The 16,244-nt window shown below is 37.6% G+C and overlaps 1 protein-coding gene across 1 annotated transcript in view; it reads right to left on the reverse strand.

Moving 5' to 3' along the window:
* Positions 1-16,244, reverse strand: part of RASA1 (RAS p21 protein activator 1) — a 67,932-nt gene that overhangs the window by 6,961 nt on the left and 44,727 nt on the right. The window contains exons 13-22 of the mRNA XM_055698580.1: positions 15,926-16,003; positions 14,508-14,665; positions 14,137-14,213; positions 9,291-9,463; positions 8,922-9,081; positions 8,591-8,733; positions 7,664-7,779; positions 6,367-6,453; positions 3,423-3,490; positions 521-609 (exon numbers count right to left, since the gene is read on the reverse strand). Of these exons, the coding sequence (XP_055554555.1) occupies positions 521-609; positions 3,423-3,490; positions 6,367-6,453; positions 7,664-7,779; positions 8,591-8,733; positions 8,922-9,081; positions 9,291-9,463; positions 14,137-14,213; positions 14,508-14,665; positions 15,926-16,003 (1,149 nt within the window). The remainder of the gene's footprint in view (positions 1-520; positions 610-3,422; positions 3,491-6,366; positions 6,454-7,663; positions 7,780-8,590; positions 8,734-8,921; positions 9,082-9,290; positions 9,464-14,136; positions 14,214-14,507; positions 14,666-15,925; positions 16,004-16,244) is intronic.

Below are 16,244 nucleotides of genomic sequence, written 5' to 3' on the forward strand. Positions count from 1 at the left end.
GGAGTATGACTGCTACCTTTGCTGCTGCAAACAGAAAAAAGAATGCTCCACATACTTCCACTGTTGCCTTTGGAACAAAAGCCTGCTGAGTTTGTGTTCTCATAGCATCAATGTATAGTTGCATCACACTCCGTAATACCTACTGGCATGACCATTTGTTCATCAATTATTTGAACAGACCACTTGAATCTGTTCCTACTACCAGATTCAAAACGTTTATGGGATGTACCAAGTTGTTAATGTGAGTTTCTAAATCACTGCCTCTCAAACTATTATGGCTCCTCTTCACAATTTGACCAGACTTTATACTACTGCTCTAGTTCAGATCAACACCCTGTTCAGCTCTAAATAAGGAGGACATACAAAACTGCCTCCTTCCTAATAAGGACAAACAGGTGATGTGTCAGGCTTTGCATGACAAAATAGCAACAGATTTTTGCATCTATTACACAGGAAGGAACACTGAAATGTACTGGAAGCATAGTTCTAGGCTGTTCTCTGTGTGTAAAATGATATTCACCTTAGCTCCAAATTCAACCAGATTTGCTAAATTCTGCACAGACTTGGCGACCAGCGTCAGTGTTCTTGCAGCAGTGGGGGAAGGAGAATCTGTCAGGAATGCAAAGCAGAGTTACTGGCCGTTCCATGTGAAACTAACAGCAGTCACCTGAAAGTAACGCTCTTCGTTATTTTTTCATGGAATAAAGTATTTTTAATGTTATAACACAATCATATGTGGAAGGTGTCACTTGGTGAAGTGAAACATGTTGCTTTAGTACTGTCCACAAAAACATATTAACATGAATGTCTGATTTTCTATAGTAGTTGCATACAGAAAAAAATATGCAAAATAAAGTGATATTAGTAAGAATTAGGTAAAGAACCTTTTTCACAAAAATGAAACAATTTTGTTGAAAGGAGGATTACTTGTTGTTAGAATAAAAAAAATATTCACCTTATAAATAAATCACAAGTTTATCTTTTTCATTATTTGTGTACACCTCCACGTAAGTGGGCTCTGACAAGTTACACAAATTATACTTTGAGTTACTGGCATCAGAAAAACAGAGTAAACATTACACGAAATCATGGCTTGTATTTCCATGAAATTATAGTCACTTGCTGTAGTTAACATGACACTTAACACTTTACATTAACCACTTAGTTAAAACTTTTTCCAACAAGAGATACTACCCAGTAGCACCTTACAAAATTCTTTTTCCCTCCAGTTACACTAAACAGCCTGGTTGAAAGTCAGGTTTGAGGTGTTCCAAAATTGACATGGTTATTATATAATCTCTAAACGTTCTAGTTCTTTGTAAGAATGCTATATGCTCTTCATTGTCTACCTGCATCTTTTCTTATTCTTTCTTCCCCTCCCCCTCCAAAATCCACTGAAAAGTAAGTTGTAATTTTTCTTGCATAGCTAGAGCTATGCAACTTATGTCAGTCGTGCATTGTATCTAGTGTTTGCCTCAATACAAGCCTTTGAAGCAGCAAAGCTGGAAAACATTACTAGCTTTGGAATCTGGAATTTTGGGTTAGGAGAACTGATTAAGGAAGTTAATTGTCTTAAAAAACTTCAAGTATGCTTGAAACAAAGGATTTCACTTTTGAAACAACGAGGTGTTTTTCCATCACAGTTGTTGAGGTGGTAGGATTGCTGCTGATACTGAGGCATACCTACACACACAGCCTTCAGAATACTTTTTTTCCCCTGTTATGCGAAGAAGGTACATTGGAAGCTTTGCTCCAAAAGGACTGCCTCATCCATTTATTTTTTAACAGCTCTAAAAGACCTATGTGCAGTCAGTAAGTTTACCTTACCAGCAGTCAAGAATATTAGCTGGACGTACATAAGCAGGACTTTTAACGGACATGCTTAAAAGAAAGGGGTTACTCAAATGCATAGGTAACTTTTTACACCTGCAGACACAGTGCAACCCATCAAAAGGTACCTAACTTGCAAATTACCTGAAGATAATAAAATCCTAAAGAATCACTGTGTACTAGGCCATGTTTCACAAATGCTTTCTCCAAAGCACGTATGGAAGTCATTACTGGGTGAGAGAGAGGAACTTGGATACAGCCCTTCTAATTTAGTACAGCCTAAAGAGAGACAATAGAAAACATGCTACTTTGTCTTTATTAAACACTGCCTATGAATAAAGAAAAAGCTATTCTGAATCAGATTTCTGATTTCTTCTATTTCCAAATCAGCATTTTACTTGGGGGTGTGGGGAATATCAAGAATCTGCTAGAGAGGGAAGGAGGAAGAGCAATGGCTACTGCAAACCAAGTGCCCTCTAGCTTGGGGTGATCTTTGCTGAGAAAAAACCCCCAGAAAACTAAGATGAAGTATAAAATTTGCAAATGTTTAAAACTAAGCAACTCAGATGTCCAAATATTTTAAGTTTAGTAATAGAATTTTCAGTAATTTACTTCTTTCCTTTCTTCCTCCCACAGAAGTTAACTTCAAAATGCCCACAAACAAACATTTCTAGGTGCTTAAGGCAACTGCCACGGGGTAACGCCTGCCCTCACCATTAAAGCTTCACAACAGGAAAGCCCCACACCATCAGCATGTCAGATGTGGTCCCTGGTGTGGGCCACCACCCCAGTCAACCCTACGAGCTGTTTGGGAGAACGCTGATACCAGCCAGCACTGAGCCACAGGCTGGCACAGCAGCTGTGCAATCCTGCTCTTGCAATGTTCCCTGCTGCTGTTTTAGTTAACTGCTATAGACACACTCTGCCAAAAGAACAGCAAAAAACAGGGTGGGACTTCATGAGGTGACAACATTCACTTCAGCAAGCCCATGGGAACTCTTCTATATATGGCCAATATATATATATATCAACCAAGATTGCCATCTCAGGTCTGCACAACCCACCCCTTCTAAATGCCACCCACCCTTCATCTTTAATATTCCTTATTTGAGATTGACTGTATTTAATGAGCTGAAGTCAAACCTTCTCCAAAGGCTGGAAGCTAAGCAGGATGTTCAAACAAGCCACATTTTCTAGGTGCGCACATGTATTCCAAGCTCTGTAGAAGTCTTGTTCATTTAAGAGATACCATTGAATTTCAGCCCTTAACTTCGGCATTGCATTGTATTCAAAGTGACATCTGAAGACCACACGCTTGCATTTTTCACACTGCTAGAATATATTCCACATTGCTAGCCTTCAACTCAAAATTTTGTTATTAAATACCACAGTGCAAGTTTTTCTGGACTTTAAAATTACATTGGAGATAACCACAACCTAGCCTTTGAGGGTGAAAAGCACACGTTGGCTGCCTTATGGAGAAGTCAGTCAAGTGATGTGGATAACATGCCTTTGGACACAGCGTTCATATTACAGTAACTTCAGGCCTACTACTGTATGAAGTATGAATTCAATCTGAAGCACATAGTCACCTGAGATGATATTAAACATCCTTGGGTTCAGGATAGCAGGACAAATCAGACGAAGAAAAACAAAGCCACTGAAATGAGAAGAAGATTGTGTTTTGTTCAATAAAATTGCAGAATTGGTGTAAAACTGTGTAGTCTTTAAGGATTCAAGTTAGTGTGGAATCTTTTTGAGACAGACATGAACCAACCAGCCTGCACTCTGTGAGTATGGTAACAACTTCAGAATATCATTCTGTGATCCTCAACTATGATAAAAGCTGAAAGAATAGGCATCTTGATTTCCCAGTTAAGGCGTACTGTTGAAACCATTTTGGAAGAACTTAATTGTAAAGTCACACCGAAGCAAATCTCAGACCACACTGGCCTCAAAAAGGAGCTGCCCCTGGTCTCTGACCTTCCAAATTTTTTTTCCATTGCCTGCTACTGCAAGACACCCATCCTGTAGCCACCTGTTTCCCCCAAACAATATAAGGAGCATAGGAGCGGGTGGGAAAGGCAACTTCTTTTTTGGCAGCAACACAGGCTTAGTTCAGCTTAAGCTGATCCATATCCTTATGACAGTACGCTGCAGTAGGATAGTAGTAAGGGATCTGCTACTTTCCTCCATGACATAACTGCTGACATCTAGAAAGCTGGAAAAAGCACTCTGCTTTGACTGCAGAACTAGGAACTCATTCAACAGAAACCCAGAATAGTCTTTAGTAGCATGAGAAAAATCTAACCTTCTGTTAATAGCAGAAGTAAGAAACATCCACCTCAAGTTAACCTCAATTCCAGCTAATTGCTATACAATGAGGTGACATATGGACCAACTAAAGTAATCTAAATCATCTTTATTTTTGTTCAGAGTGCTTCGATACAACCAGCAGAATGGTTTTCGTGACAGCAATACCAAAGCCTGACCACTTATCAAAAGGAAGAGGCCATTACCTCTTGTGTTGTTAATAATATATATTATTGGTTTTATATATATAAAAAATACATATATATTTACACGAGTTGATAAGTACACAGTGATGGTAATGTCTATATTACTCCAAAATGACATTCACAGTAGTGAGATTAACATACCTTTCATATGTCCGAGACACCTAATATATACTGGTTTAGATATTTATTACTTCTCCAATAACCATGAATTATTGGATGGTATGGCAACACTTCTTGGACATATGTGAGGCTAAAATATTTTCTATGGTGTGAATTTAAGAGTATGAGGAAGTAGCCAATTTTGAAATCATGGCATATATACCAACTCCTCCTGTAAAACGCCCGAAGATGAAGGACAATTAGGTATTAATCTAGCATGGCCTTTGCTGATATAGAAGATCTGGTGCTTCTTATCCTGGTCAAGCCACCTAAATTAAGAATGAGTCTGTCTCCGTGGGGGTTTTACAACCAGAGAGAAATGGCAGCACGTTCTGACTGATACAGTAGGGAAGATATCAGGCATCTAAAACCCTGCCATCTGCCTCTGAATATTTATAATCACTCTTGGGCATTAAAAACTGCAAAAAAAAGATAACAAACATCACTGAAGGCTGTGAAGCTCTGTGCTTCGGAAAGAAATCACTACTAGCCACAGGTGAAGACTAACATCACAAGGCATCCAATATTCACAGCATCCAGTGGGGACTTCTGGAAAAGCCTGGATGCAAGCTGTGTCCGCTAAGGAAAGCCACACAGTTCTCTCTGGAGCTGGGGAGGAACAGACAGAGATGCGGTATTCACTGCTGAGCTCTACAGCCTTCCCGTGGTGTACAGCCCCTCATAGCGAGAGGGGCTCTGCAGCAAGCACAGCCTCCATTCGCAGGCAATGCCCCTGCATGGTACCGAGGATGACATAAGGCTCTGGTGTCACAATGACAAAGACAAGCCGAAGACAAATCCTCCTCTGAAAGACTCCCTCCGTGGGAGATTAACCCCAGGAGATCATGACTACCAGGCATCATAAAAAAAGGAAACATGTGGCCACATCTTTGTCAAAGATTTTTTGTCTGGCCCACACTGGCAATGGGCAGTGTTACAGGAAGAACTTGTGCACTGTGTTGGTTTAGGAATGTTCACTGGTGTTTTTGTGGCTGGTGCAAGTTCAGAGGAGCCAGTTTCAGTAACCTCCTGCAACGTTTTTAGAAGAGCTCCAAAATGTTTTGACATGACTGGGCTGGAGCAGAGAAATGAAACAAAACAGGGACAACACAGAATTATGTGTTTTTGGAAACCAACACAGTGTTGATTCAGAATGATCAGAACCAGCAGCCCAATACCAGTCACCAGGATGCCTTCTCACCGGCAACCAAGGAGTTTCTGGTTCCATCAGTTTCTGATGCAGAGAACTACATATCCCAATGCAGCCAGCACCTCAGTGAAACCTAACAGTCCAATTGTCTTTATGAAGAGGCATTAGACTCCTTACCATGTTGGGTCTGCATTTTAAAGGGCATCTTAAACCATGTAAGATTTCTCCAGCAATTGACACACTCACATAAGAGTCCCCGGATAAGGCACAGTCCTCCCAGTTGGCGTATGACAGGGAACATGATCTTCAGAGGTCAGTGTTCTCTACAGGTACCACAAGGGCAACTATTGCTTTGAGAGAAGTTTTGCTTTCCCAGCATGAAAAAGGAAATTGCTATTTCAAACTAGTTTGTAAAACTTGACAAAATGCAAGTAAATTCGAAGTTAAAACTATTAAGTACAGCTATACTGACCTCTATACTACACCATCTTATTCTGAGCAAGGCTCTAAGCACATGATGAAGAATCTAGCAGGCTCATAATCCTTAACTGGGATATCATGCCTCAGCATTGTAAATACCTTAAATACTGCAGTAACCTATGTAAATTCTATACAGTTTTGTCACTGGAAGAAACATAAACACACTGAAGTGAGTCTTTAACAAGACTTGAAAAGACTATTTTCAGAGTAAAGTGACAAGTAACTTACCTAACAACTCTGGTTCTCATGGTGGTATTAGCTGGCCACTTGTTTTGAACAGACTTCTGTAGGCACCCATAAATATACCTCAATGTCCTGCAAAAATAATGGCTAATTACTCATTCTATTGAACTTACAGAATCAAAAAGTCAGAAAGGATTTAGAAGAACCCCCTACTCGATACAGAATTATTATAAATTCTACATTTATAATTTAGACATAAGCTTTACATTAGCTTTAACTAAGAGTTAATTTATGAGTTAAGAAAGTAAATTTCTAAACTTCTATTAAAAAGTAAATTTATATGTGGCAAGGAAACATTCACTAATACACAATTCTATATGCAATGTAGTGATTATTCAGATGTGCATTAAGTGTTTTATAGCTCTTTAAGTAGTATTTCCTTTTTTTAAAAAAAGGCAATTTTGATGGTTTGATTTTATTATTTACTGTTTAGTTAAGAGGAGAAAAATAACTATTCTTTCCATATATGAGGGTTAGGTGTTTAAAAGTTAAGCAACCCACCAATAGTCCTCTCCCGTTAAAAAATGGGAGAATTATGGTGCATTTCAAAAAACGTTGAGAGCTGCATCATATATTTAAAAGGAGTGCGACTTTTAAAGCTAACCTTACCAGCACTAACACAAAAAACATTTGTGTACTCTGCCATCTCAAAATTGAGGTTATTTTATAATTAAAAAAACCAATGATACAGTGAAAAAAATCTGTTAGTACTATCCGTTTTTTATTAGATGGTTTCAAATCTGAGCTATGAAAGTAAGTTGTTATAGCAATTAAAAAAAGGGGGAAAAAATTTAACTGCTACATTTTCCTAGCAGACAGAAGCAATCATAGCACAGTGTCATTCTACTCCTACCCTCCTGTATTTTTAATATGCTGTTAATAATTCCACCCCTTTCTCAGAGAAGGAGGACTGGAAAGAATTTGTAACGAACTGAAACATATAAAATTGCCTGCTAACTAATACTGCCTTCTACCCTTTTGCGGAAATATAAGCTTGGTTATTTTTATTATTCTTCTTTCCCTGAGCTCTTGGGTCTAGTAACTTCTTCAAAGAAAGGCACGTGGGCTAGCCAGAGACTTTTGCAAAAAGCACTATTAATTCCTAAAAAGTGGGGGTTTTTTCCCATCTATATTCCTCTGTATGCATACAGCAACCGTAATACCCTAAATTATAACTGATTAGCCGAAGATGAACCAATAAGAACATCATTTTAAAGTGACAGGTAATTCATACAAATAGGAGTTTTCAAATACAAGTCTGAACAGAGAAGTGCAAACTTACGGAGGCAGTATCTCTGCAGCCATGAATATTTTCTCCACCAATTCTGAAAGTATACTGAGTAGATGCGCCAAATTAGTGTTTACATCTTCATTTTTTTCTAACTTTGAGGGATTTAACTACAACAAAAAGAGAAAAACATTAGGCTTCTCTTCCTAACTAGAACTACATATATAAATTCATAATACTACACAGCAAATACTACTGCAGAGTACATTAAATATTGTGCTGCTGTACAAGTATATTCTACAACTCACAAGCCTGTTTCAATGGCAAGTGAGGAAAAGTGAAGAAGCAACTGTTTTAAGTTCTAATAGGCTTGGCTTTTAACAGCTCAGATATTTACCACTATCCCATCTGCATGACCTTTTTGTCTCTCTCAATCCAAATTTCTGAGGACTCCCTATACTTTGCGCAGTTAAAATGAAAGAAAGAAGTTAGGAGGGTAATTTTAGAAACAGTTTCAGGATCAATAGCAATCGTTTAATATCAGGAATTTTTAAATTCAAACTGAAGTTCAGACATTGACCTCTACGGTATCTTGAGTTTACTAGAATTTACTGGTAAAAAAGCTAGTAAAAAAAAAACCAGTAAAAAACCCCAGCCACTAGAGTTTACTTACTTAGGCTAGGACATGCAGTAACTCCTAAAGCACAGCCTACAATTGCTGAACAATAAATAGATAATTTAAAGAAACTTTAAATAAAAAACTTTAGAAGATCTAATATTAACATTGTTCAAAGCCAAAATAACAATAAAAAACCCTTCAATCAATTCAGTTCCTGTATTTCTTACATAAATTCATTTTAGTTCCGAGAGATTAATAAATACCTCTGAAGCAATTATTTCAGGCAAACATAAAACATACCAACCAGCAGGTAATTGTGTCAACAAACCAAAATGTTTAAAAACATAGTTCAAGGTTATCACCTCACAGGACTGCTTGCTCTCCATTATTTTTAATATAGAGTCTTTCAGTGCATGGTGAACAAAACTTGTTGCTGTGGCTTTCATATACTGCTCCATAAGTGTACTTGCTAAAGTGGTGGCACGAAACAAAGTAGTAGCTTCATCTGAAAAAAAAAACAGTAAATTGAAAAGCTGAGAAAAGGAGACAACAAGAAGTGAAGAAAAATGTGCTGTATTTACACTTTGATATATGTTGTACCTAAAGGAGGACAAAACCAAAGATGGTGCTGGAGCCCCTTCCCCGCCACCTGCCCAGAGTTCCAGTAAACTTTAGTGTATTTTAGCGCAGTACCTTCCATGCTTATCTCCCTGTCATTTAGTGTTCGTAACAACAAGGACTCAAGCTTCTCATGAAGAAAAATCTTCAATAAAATACCAGCCAACAGTGTTCTATCCTGTCCACAAACATGTGATAAGGCATAGACCACATGAAGTTCTTTCTGAAGTATAAGCTGAAAGAAACAGAAATTTGAAATATTCAGAAGCTTCTCCTAACACATAAAAGCTCGGGAAAAACTGCTATCATACATCTGTAGTGATATGTGGACATAATTATAAATATTGCTTAACGATGTCAACCAGTGTTACTGAGATCTACCTCAAACAACCAACAAAACTAGTTTTTAACAGATATATCAAGGCAAGTTAAACAACGTCATACCTCTTTAAACTCATTGTACTCCTCTTCTGGCATGATCTTCTCCATAGAATATCGTGCTCGAACACGCAAAGATCCTGGCTCAATACCCTTTAATGGTACATGGGAACTGAGCTGAAACCACTCATCTGTTGCATGTCCTTTTTGTAATCGGCTTAATTGGCAACGCATAAACACTTAAGGAAAAAAAAGAGCATTGTTCAAGTATGTTATCTCCAGAAAAACGGTGCTACTATTGAATAAAAAGCATTATTTTTGGCACGTCATCTCGTTTCAGCGAAAGAGTATTAAAGAATAACCAAGGGTTTTGCTATCAATGTATTGACAGATGATCTGTTCAATGGTTTAACAAACTCCGTAAACTGAAGAAATATAAAGCATTCTGTAAAGAACGCATATATACACATACAAAAATGCCACATGGATATTGACACAGTTTTCTTTGTAACACCCAAGCAGTGAGTAAAAAAGTGCTCCTCTGCAAATCCATGTAGCAGTCAGAGACTAGAAACAGATTAAGTGTTCAGAATTCACTGTCTTCTTTCCAGCCTTAGGCTGATAGCACCATCAGGCCTGCTCCTTGCCCACTTTGTTACTTCTTAATATTTATTATTACAGTGTTGCTATACTGCCAGATGTATTTATTTTATGCTGACTTCCAGGTTAAGGCTGTAACAGTTTATACACATTATGTAAAAATGTATTTCCAAGCAACTTGCTGCCTAGATAATGATGAAAGTCAACTCAAGGATGGCCAGATCATTAATTCACCTTTCAGTGGTGTGGGCACCTTGAAATTGTCAAGCAGCAACCTGGGCTGCAGCTGAAGCCTGGCCCAGCAGCTGTGCAGCAAGCTGCAGCAGTGGGAGCACAGGCCCATCTGCAGCAGGTGGACACACTCCTGAACAGAGTTATTTCACACAGAAAGGGCCCAGGCACTTGCAGACACAACACTGTGGCTGTGAAGCACCCACCGTGCTCCAAGAGGGGTCCATGGTTGCAGTTTCACATTTACTCTGCCAGTCGGGATCTTTCAAACACACACACTCCTTCCATGCCTCTCAGTGACATCTGCTTTTAAGTTCCTCATATTAAAAAACACCCCTAACACAGCAAAAGCAAGGGGTTTGGGTTTGGTTTTTTGGTGTTTTTGGTAGTTTTCTCCACATTTCTGCAAATATGCACCATACAGCATACTGCTTTGCATAAACTGTCAACAGTTCCAGTAGACTTCCCATTGCCCCAGTGTTGCGACACAGAGCAGAATATCATTTGATACTGGAATAGAAAAGCATCACATTTATAATGCTCACTTCAGGACATTTCTGTTGCCTATTTCATATTCCTTGGGGTTGATAAACTGCTATAAGCTAACACATTCAAATTAGTCATGTAGTGTGAATAACAACTCATTACCACCTGCTACTTGTCATCAGTGTGGATGGGAATATGTCTTCAGACCAGGTAATCAATTGACCTTCCCAGGATATTTCTCCCCAGCATTAAAGCTCCTGTACCCACAACTAAGCAATGTGTTTTGCTTATTTTGCTTGCACATGTAAGGCACCTTTATCTTAGAGAGAGAACTGATGAATGAAATTTAGAATCAAGAATAAACTGATGATTTAATTTTTCCTTGTACAGTCCAGTACAAGGACTGCAGAACAGTTGCTACCATAATTTATATTCAATAACTTCAAAGGAACAATATTTTTTTCCATTTAGCAGGTTACACTGAATTAGTAGCTACCTTCAGTAAGAGACCACTATAGTTGAAAAATACAGGATATTTACATTTTGCAATCTAGCACATTTTGAAAGAAAAATAAACATACAGAAACTAATCAAAACAATAGTTGCTTCTCTCTAGACACAGGTAAGAATTCTCTTGTCAATGACCTTGATCCAAAAAGAATCACAGTATTTTACATGATGAACATTAGCATACAAAATGTCAGACAGAGGTTTCTTAATGGTTTATTTGCTAAGGAAACTTTGTGCATAATCAAGATTATATTTTGACTGTTAGTAATTATAATATGGGAATCAAAGTGAAAAATGGTTCAAACTTAGCTTTGCTCCAGTTCTCAGACCGGAGATGAACCCGAATTTACTATGAAGCCTTTGTGTAACCCCGCCAGAACAAAACAGAGCCATCAAAAAACCCCTAATCAAATTGTTTAAGAATACAAAATATTTTAAATCTTGAGAAGGAAATTGTTAAATACATGGACATACGAAATCCTGCCTTTTGCAGCCCCAAGTCACTGCCATGTTAGTACAACCCATCCTCCTATAATAACAGCTATCAGTTCCAAAACCCAAGCCTTGGCACTACTGCAAATAACTGTGCCTGAAAGGAACGACATCGGCTATTACTTTGCCATGTGCACCTGCCTGTATGAGGTGGCCGCCTCCATTATAAAAATGCTTCTTTTTTTAATATGAACTAATTTGAAATTGACCGACTATCATGGTGCAAAACCAAACCACAACTTCCACTCCAGTTCAACATTGTGTGGGGTATTGTCCCACAAGATTTACTAATTCAACTGTCTAAACATACCTAAGCACCCCAGTCTGCAGTAGCAGCAGGTGAAGTCTACTAATACATTCCAGGGCTTTATTTTTATCAAGCCATTTTATATGTATTTATTTGAATAAAACCTTATGCAATTCATAGTTGGAGAACCAAAAATCTAAACAGAATTGACAGTAAACTGTTTAGCGTAATTTCCACTATTGGAAATAGTTCGTAAAAACAACAATACTAAAATGATTATGGAATACTCATAATAGGCAAAGTTCAAAGACAAGGACTTGAAACGTCAGTGTATATTTTAAAATACTGGAAAAACAGCCTTCATGCCGATATTGTTTTGGTATTTAACCAGTGCTATGATGAAAGAGATAAAGCAGTGAGACCAATAACAGAGTTTTGGGCTTCAATCTGCACTACATAGCAGGAAAAGCAAGCAGAAAAGCTGACTTAACCCAACAGGGAAGATGAGTAATTCCAGCTTCACCTGACTCCCACTCCCCAGCAGTCCACATTTAACAGCTGTGGCTGAAAAGGAGGATGTCCAGGAAAGGAACCAATCCTCTTCTGAAGAATTCAAAAGGTATTGAGGTGATGCAGCACATAGGTATCCCTGCAATTCATACATTTCATAGGGCTGGGGCTGTGAGACATGTGTTCATTTGCCTTGACTTAGTCTAACCCTTATCGCAAAAGGAAAGGACTGTTGGCTTATGCTGTAAGAGTGTACCTAATTGCAATCAAGAAACTCAGCCAGTCCTGCTCCTGACCTAGAAAAGGAAACCTTATGTCACCTCCTATCAGCTGGATGCATCTAGAGACAACACAACCTCCTTAAGCTGGACAGAGCGGAAGGAACTACAAAAACACTTTAAAAGAAGTTACTGAAGTACCTCATTCAAGAATTACCCTTTTAAAGATTCTTTTACTAACTAGAGCTTTGGTGTAGGATAGATAATGAGCTTTCCACATCAAGTGAATAAAAAGTGCAAGAACATGGTCACAACTGCAGTTAGAGCCTTCTTGTCTGTCAGAGGGAATGTATTGGGTTTTGCTCCTGCTACATAGGAAGTTTTCTAGTCAGAGGAAGGAGGAACAGGCTTGAAACTGAATTAGGTCCTGCAAGCGCATTCAAAATCAGTAGTAATTCCTCTACTTTGGTCAAAGTTTCCCTACCGATCAAAAAATATGGAAAATCAAGAAATTAGCACTGAGGTATAACGTAACAGGCCAGTAACACAATCTATGCAAACTGAAAACAACTGCAATAGATTCTAACTACTCTGACAGGCTTTGGAACAGTCAGCTCTAAACACAATGGAAAAGAAAAAAAAACCTTTGAATAAATTTGAAGGGGGCAGGGACGGTATCCTGCCCTGCAGGCAGCAAAGAGGCGGCAGAGGGCTGAAGTTGCTCCAGAACAAGTAACAGTGGGAAACAAGATGCCTTAAATATAAGGAAAAAAAAACTAAAAACACACTGTGTGGGAAGAGAACAAAATTAACAAATAGTAATAAAAAAATAATTTCAAGTTTTTTAAGTTTTTCTAAAAGCTATATTCTTCAAACCCTTTCTTTTCTAGAAAGCTGATAGATTTTACCAGCTTCCTGTTCATTTGCTGGAACAGAAACAAAACCACAGTTGAAGAAGCAGCTGTCTGGGTAACACGAGGAAAACAAATTCTTAAGAACTTCTGTAAAAGGCAGAAGAAACTATGGATCCTTTCCCATTCAAGGTGATACTGAGGTAACTTCAAGTTAAAGCCCAAGAGTGGTACAAGGAAAACAGAAAGATGAGATAAACCAGAAAGAAAACAAGGCAAATTTTGTCCAAAGACCTCCCAAGATTTATTTTTTAATTATTTCCTTTAAATAATTAAAGTACTACACCTTTCATCTTTCTCACTCAAAGCAACAAAAAACCAGCAATTCCATGCAATCAGACTTAAAACTCTGTGAAACTTAGTATTTTATAGAGCAGACTAATAATGACAGCTTCTCTTTCCTCCTGTTTTTTGGTAAGCACAGTCATAGTAGAATACAATGGCTATTCTAGAGCAGAGCTAAAAAAGCCATCAGATACAAAAGACTGGATTACTGTGCAATTTATCAGTAATAAATATGCAGGTTCTCATTATAAAAACATTAATGGAAAGCCAGTACCAGACACCCAAAACACACAAACACAGCATTACGGTGAGCACAAACCCAGACTTAATTCTCTTGTGATAAGGTTTGACAAGAGTAATGAAAACCACACAAAGTATCCACTGCTGCAACATACAAGTACCTTTTACAGAAAAATACTTACATATATCTGGATCTTTACTTTTCTTTGTTTTGTTACTAAGACTTATCTCAAATCTATTAATATCAGATGAAAGATCACTAGGAGAAAAGACAGAAAGCCTCAGTTAATACTATATTTGTCTGGCATTTAAGCTTATTCTAAAATCATATCAATCCCGAGTTCCCATCATCAGCCAAAGGCACATTAACAAAGATATTTAGGTGTCTACAAAATATTCTGCCCATGCACAATTTGGCTGAAAAGTTGCTGCTGTATAAACACACATACTGTATTTTTAAAAAGCATATGCAAAATAGCACACAGTGTTAAGAATCTTGAATGCAATGCAACTTAGCAGTGAAATGCAGTAACTCAAGAAGATTAAGACTTACTCAAAGACAAACTCTTCTGACCACACAGGGTTCTGCCCTTCCCTGATGTGTGTTTTTGCTACCTGGACACTGTTCAGGTAGATGTTACAATACGGATTAGTAAAATGTTTTACTGGGAGTGTATGAGCTTCTTCTACATGCAAAATAAGACTGCTGACCTAAAAAAAAAAACAAACACAAAATTTACTTTTTGTTGCTAAAATAGAAATACAAAACACACAAATGAATTAATTTTTATTCTCAGTGCAGAGGCTTAATGTTAATATATGAACACTGAGTAAAACTAAAATTTCCTAGTAAGGAGAGCAAGGAACAGAAGTAATGCAACAACATTTTAAGAGGCACTAGTGACAGAGTAACTCAATTACTGAAAGCAAATGCCCCATGTTTTTAAGGCATCTTGTCAGCTTTTAAAATTATCTTTGAGGCATTAGAATTTGCAAATACTAACTTTTCTACACACAGAAAATTTTATTGATATCTAAGACTGGCACCTCAAATAAAAGGTTTTTAACAATTCCAAATACAATGGCGTATTTGGTACCTTACTAACAGATTAAGTAAAATTCCCTTGTGCAACACATTACAGTCTATTTTTTTATGCAGATGAGCATTTTCTTTGCATTTTGAAGTAAAAAATTATTTCAGATCATCACTTTTTCCTTTGCTTTTGCAGCTTGAAGCTCCCAATTCCACCTGCCACTTTATTTGTGAATGCACCTAATTTAGTTCATTTATTTAGAAGTATCGAAACATCTTTAATGTTTGCTACGGAACAATTGTGTCCTGAAAAACATCCCAATTAATTCCCTTTTCACCTGTCTGTTAAAACACCATGTTCTTAACATTCAAAAAGAACAGGAATTCTTGAAGTATTTCCCTTATTCTCCAATCATTACAGACTTAGTCATTTATGACTATCTATCCTCTACCTATGAGGAAATTCTGGCAAACACAGCACTTTCAACGGGCCAAGCAAAATTAAGCCACAAGCATGGTTCAGCATGTATTTGTTACTGAAAATAAGTATTAGTTGAATGAGTATTTTGTTTACACGTCATTTAAGTTTGTCAAATTTTTAAAGCTTCCTGTATGGCCTAAGTTTTAAAAAGCTAAGACAATCCAAATGCTGACTTCTTTACAACTTCACTCAAATGCAGTCAGAAAATAATACCTCGCAAAGCGCAAGCAGATTGCCTAAAGCCATTCTGGGTTTTATATATGTAGATGATACAACAAAGTGTGAGTCATTCTGGTTGGTTTTGCAAGGATACTGCATAACTCCAAAACGGAGAGTAAGTATATGCAGGATTTACTGCTGTTGAAAGGAGAATTCTAAGATTTATCAGTATCGTTTTGCAAAGAGTAGACAAAAAACTCCTCCATGTGCACCACCAACCCCATAATATCAGCTTCACCTGACGTAGACGTTTATTTGATGTTCCTGGACTGGTTTTTCTTAAACTGCAAAACATCTGCAGAGCTTTCATCCAGTCCTAAGAGAGAAGGACACACAACAGTGTAACAATACAAAGTCAGATACAGCATCTTTCAGTGGAAGAGACATATCTAAAAAAGAGTATCTGAAGTTTTCACTCTACCTTGGCAAAACTTAAGTTTTCTGTAATTCCAAAGTATGCAAGTTTCAATATTAAAGCAAAGTTCTTACTTTACTGTGCAAAAACCTAATAAAGGATTTACAAATCTGGATCATTTTCTCCTTTAGAAACAACAAGC

The sequence above is a fragment of the Falco cherrug genome, chromosome Z (assembly GCF_023634085.1).
Source record: "Falco cherrug isolate bFalChe1 chromosome Z, bFalChe1.pri, whole genome shotgun sequence".
NCBI lineage: Eukaryota > Metazoa > Chordata > Aves > Falconiformes > Falconidae > Falco > Falco cherrug.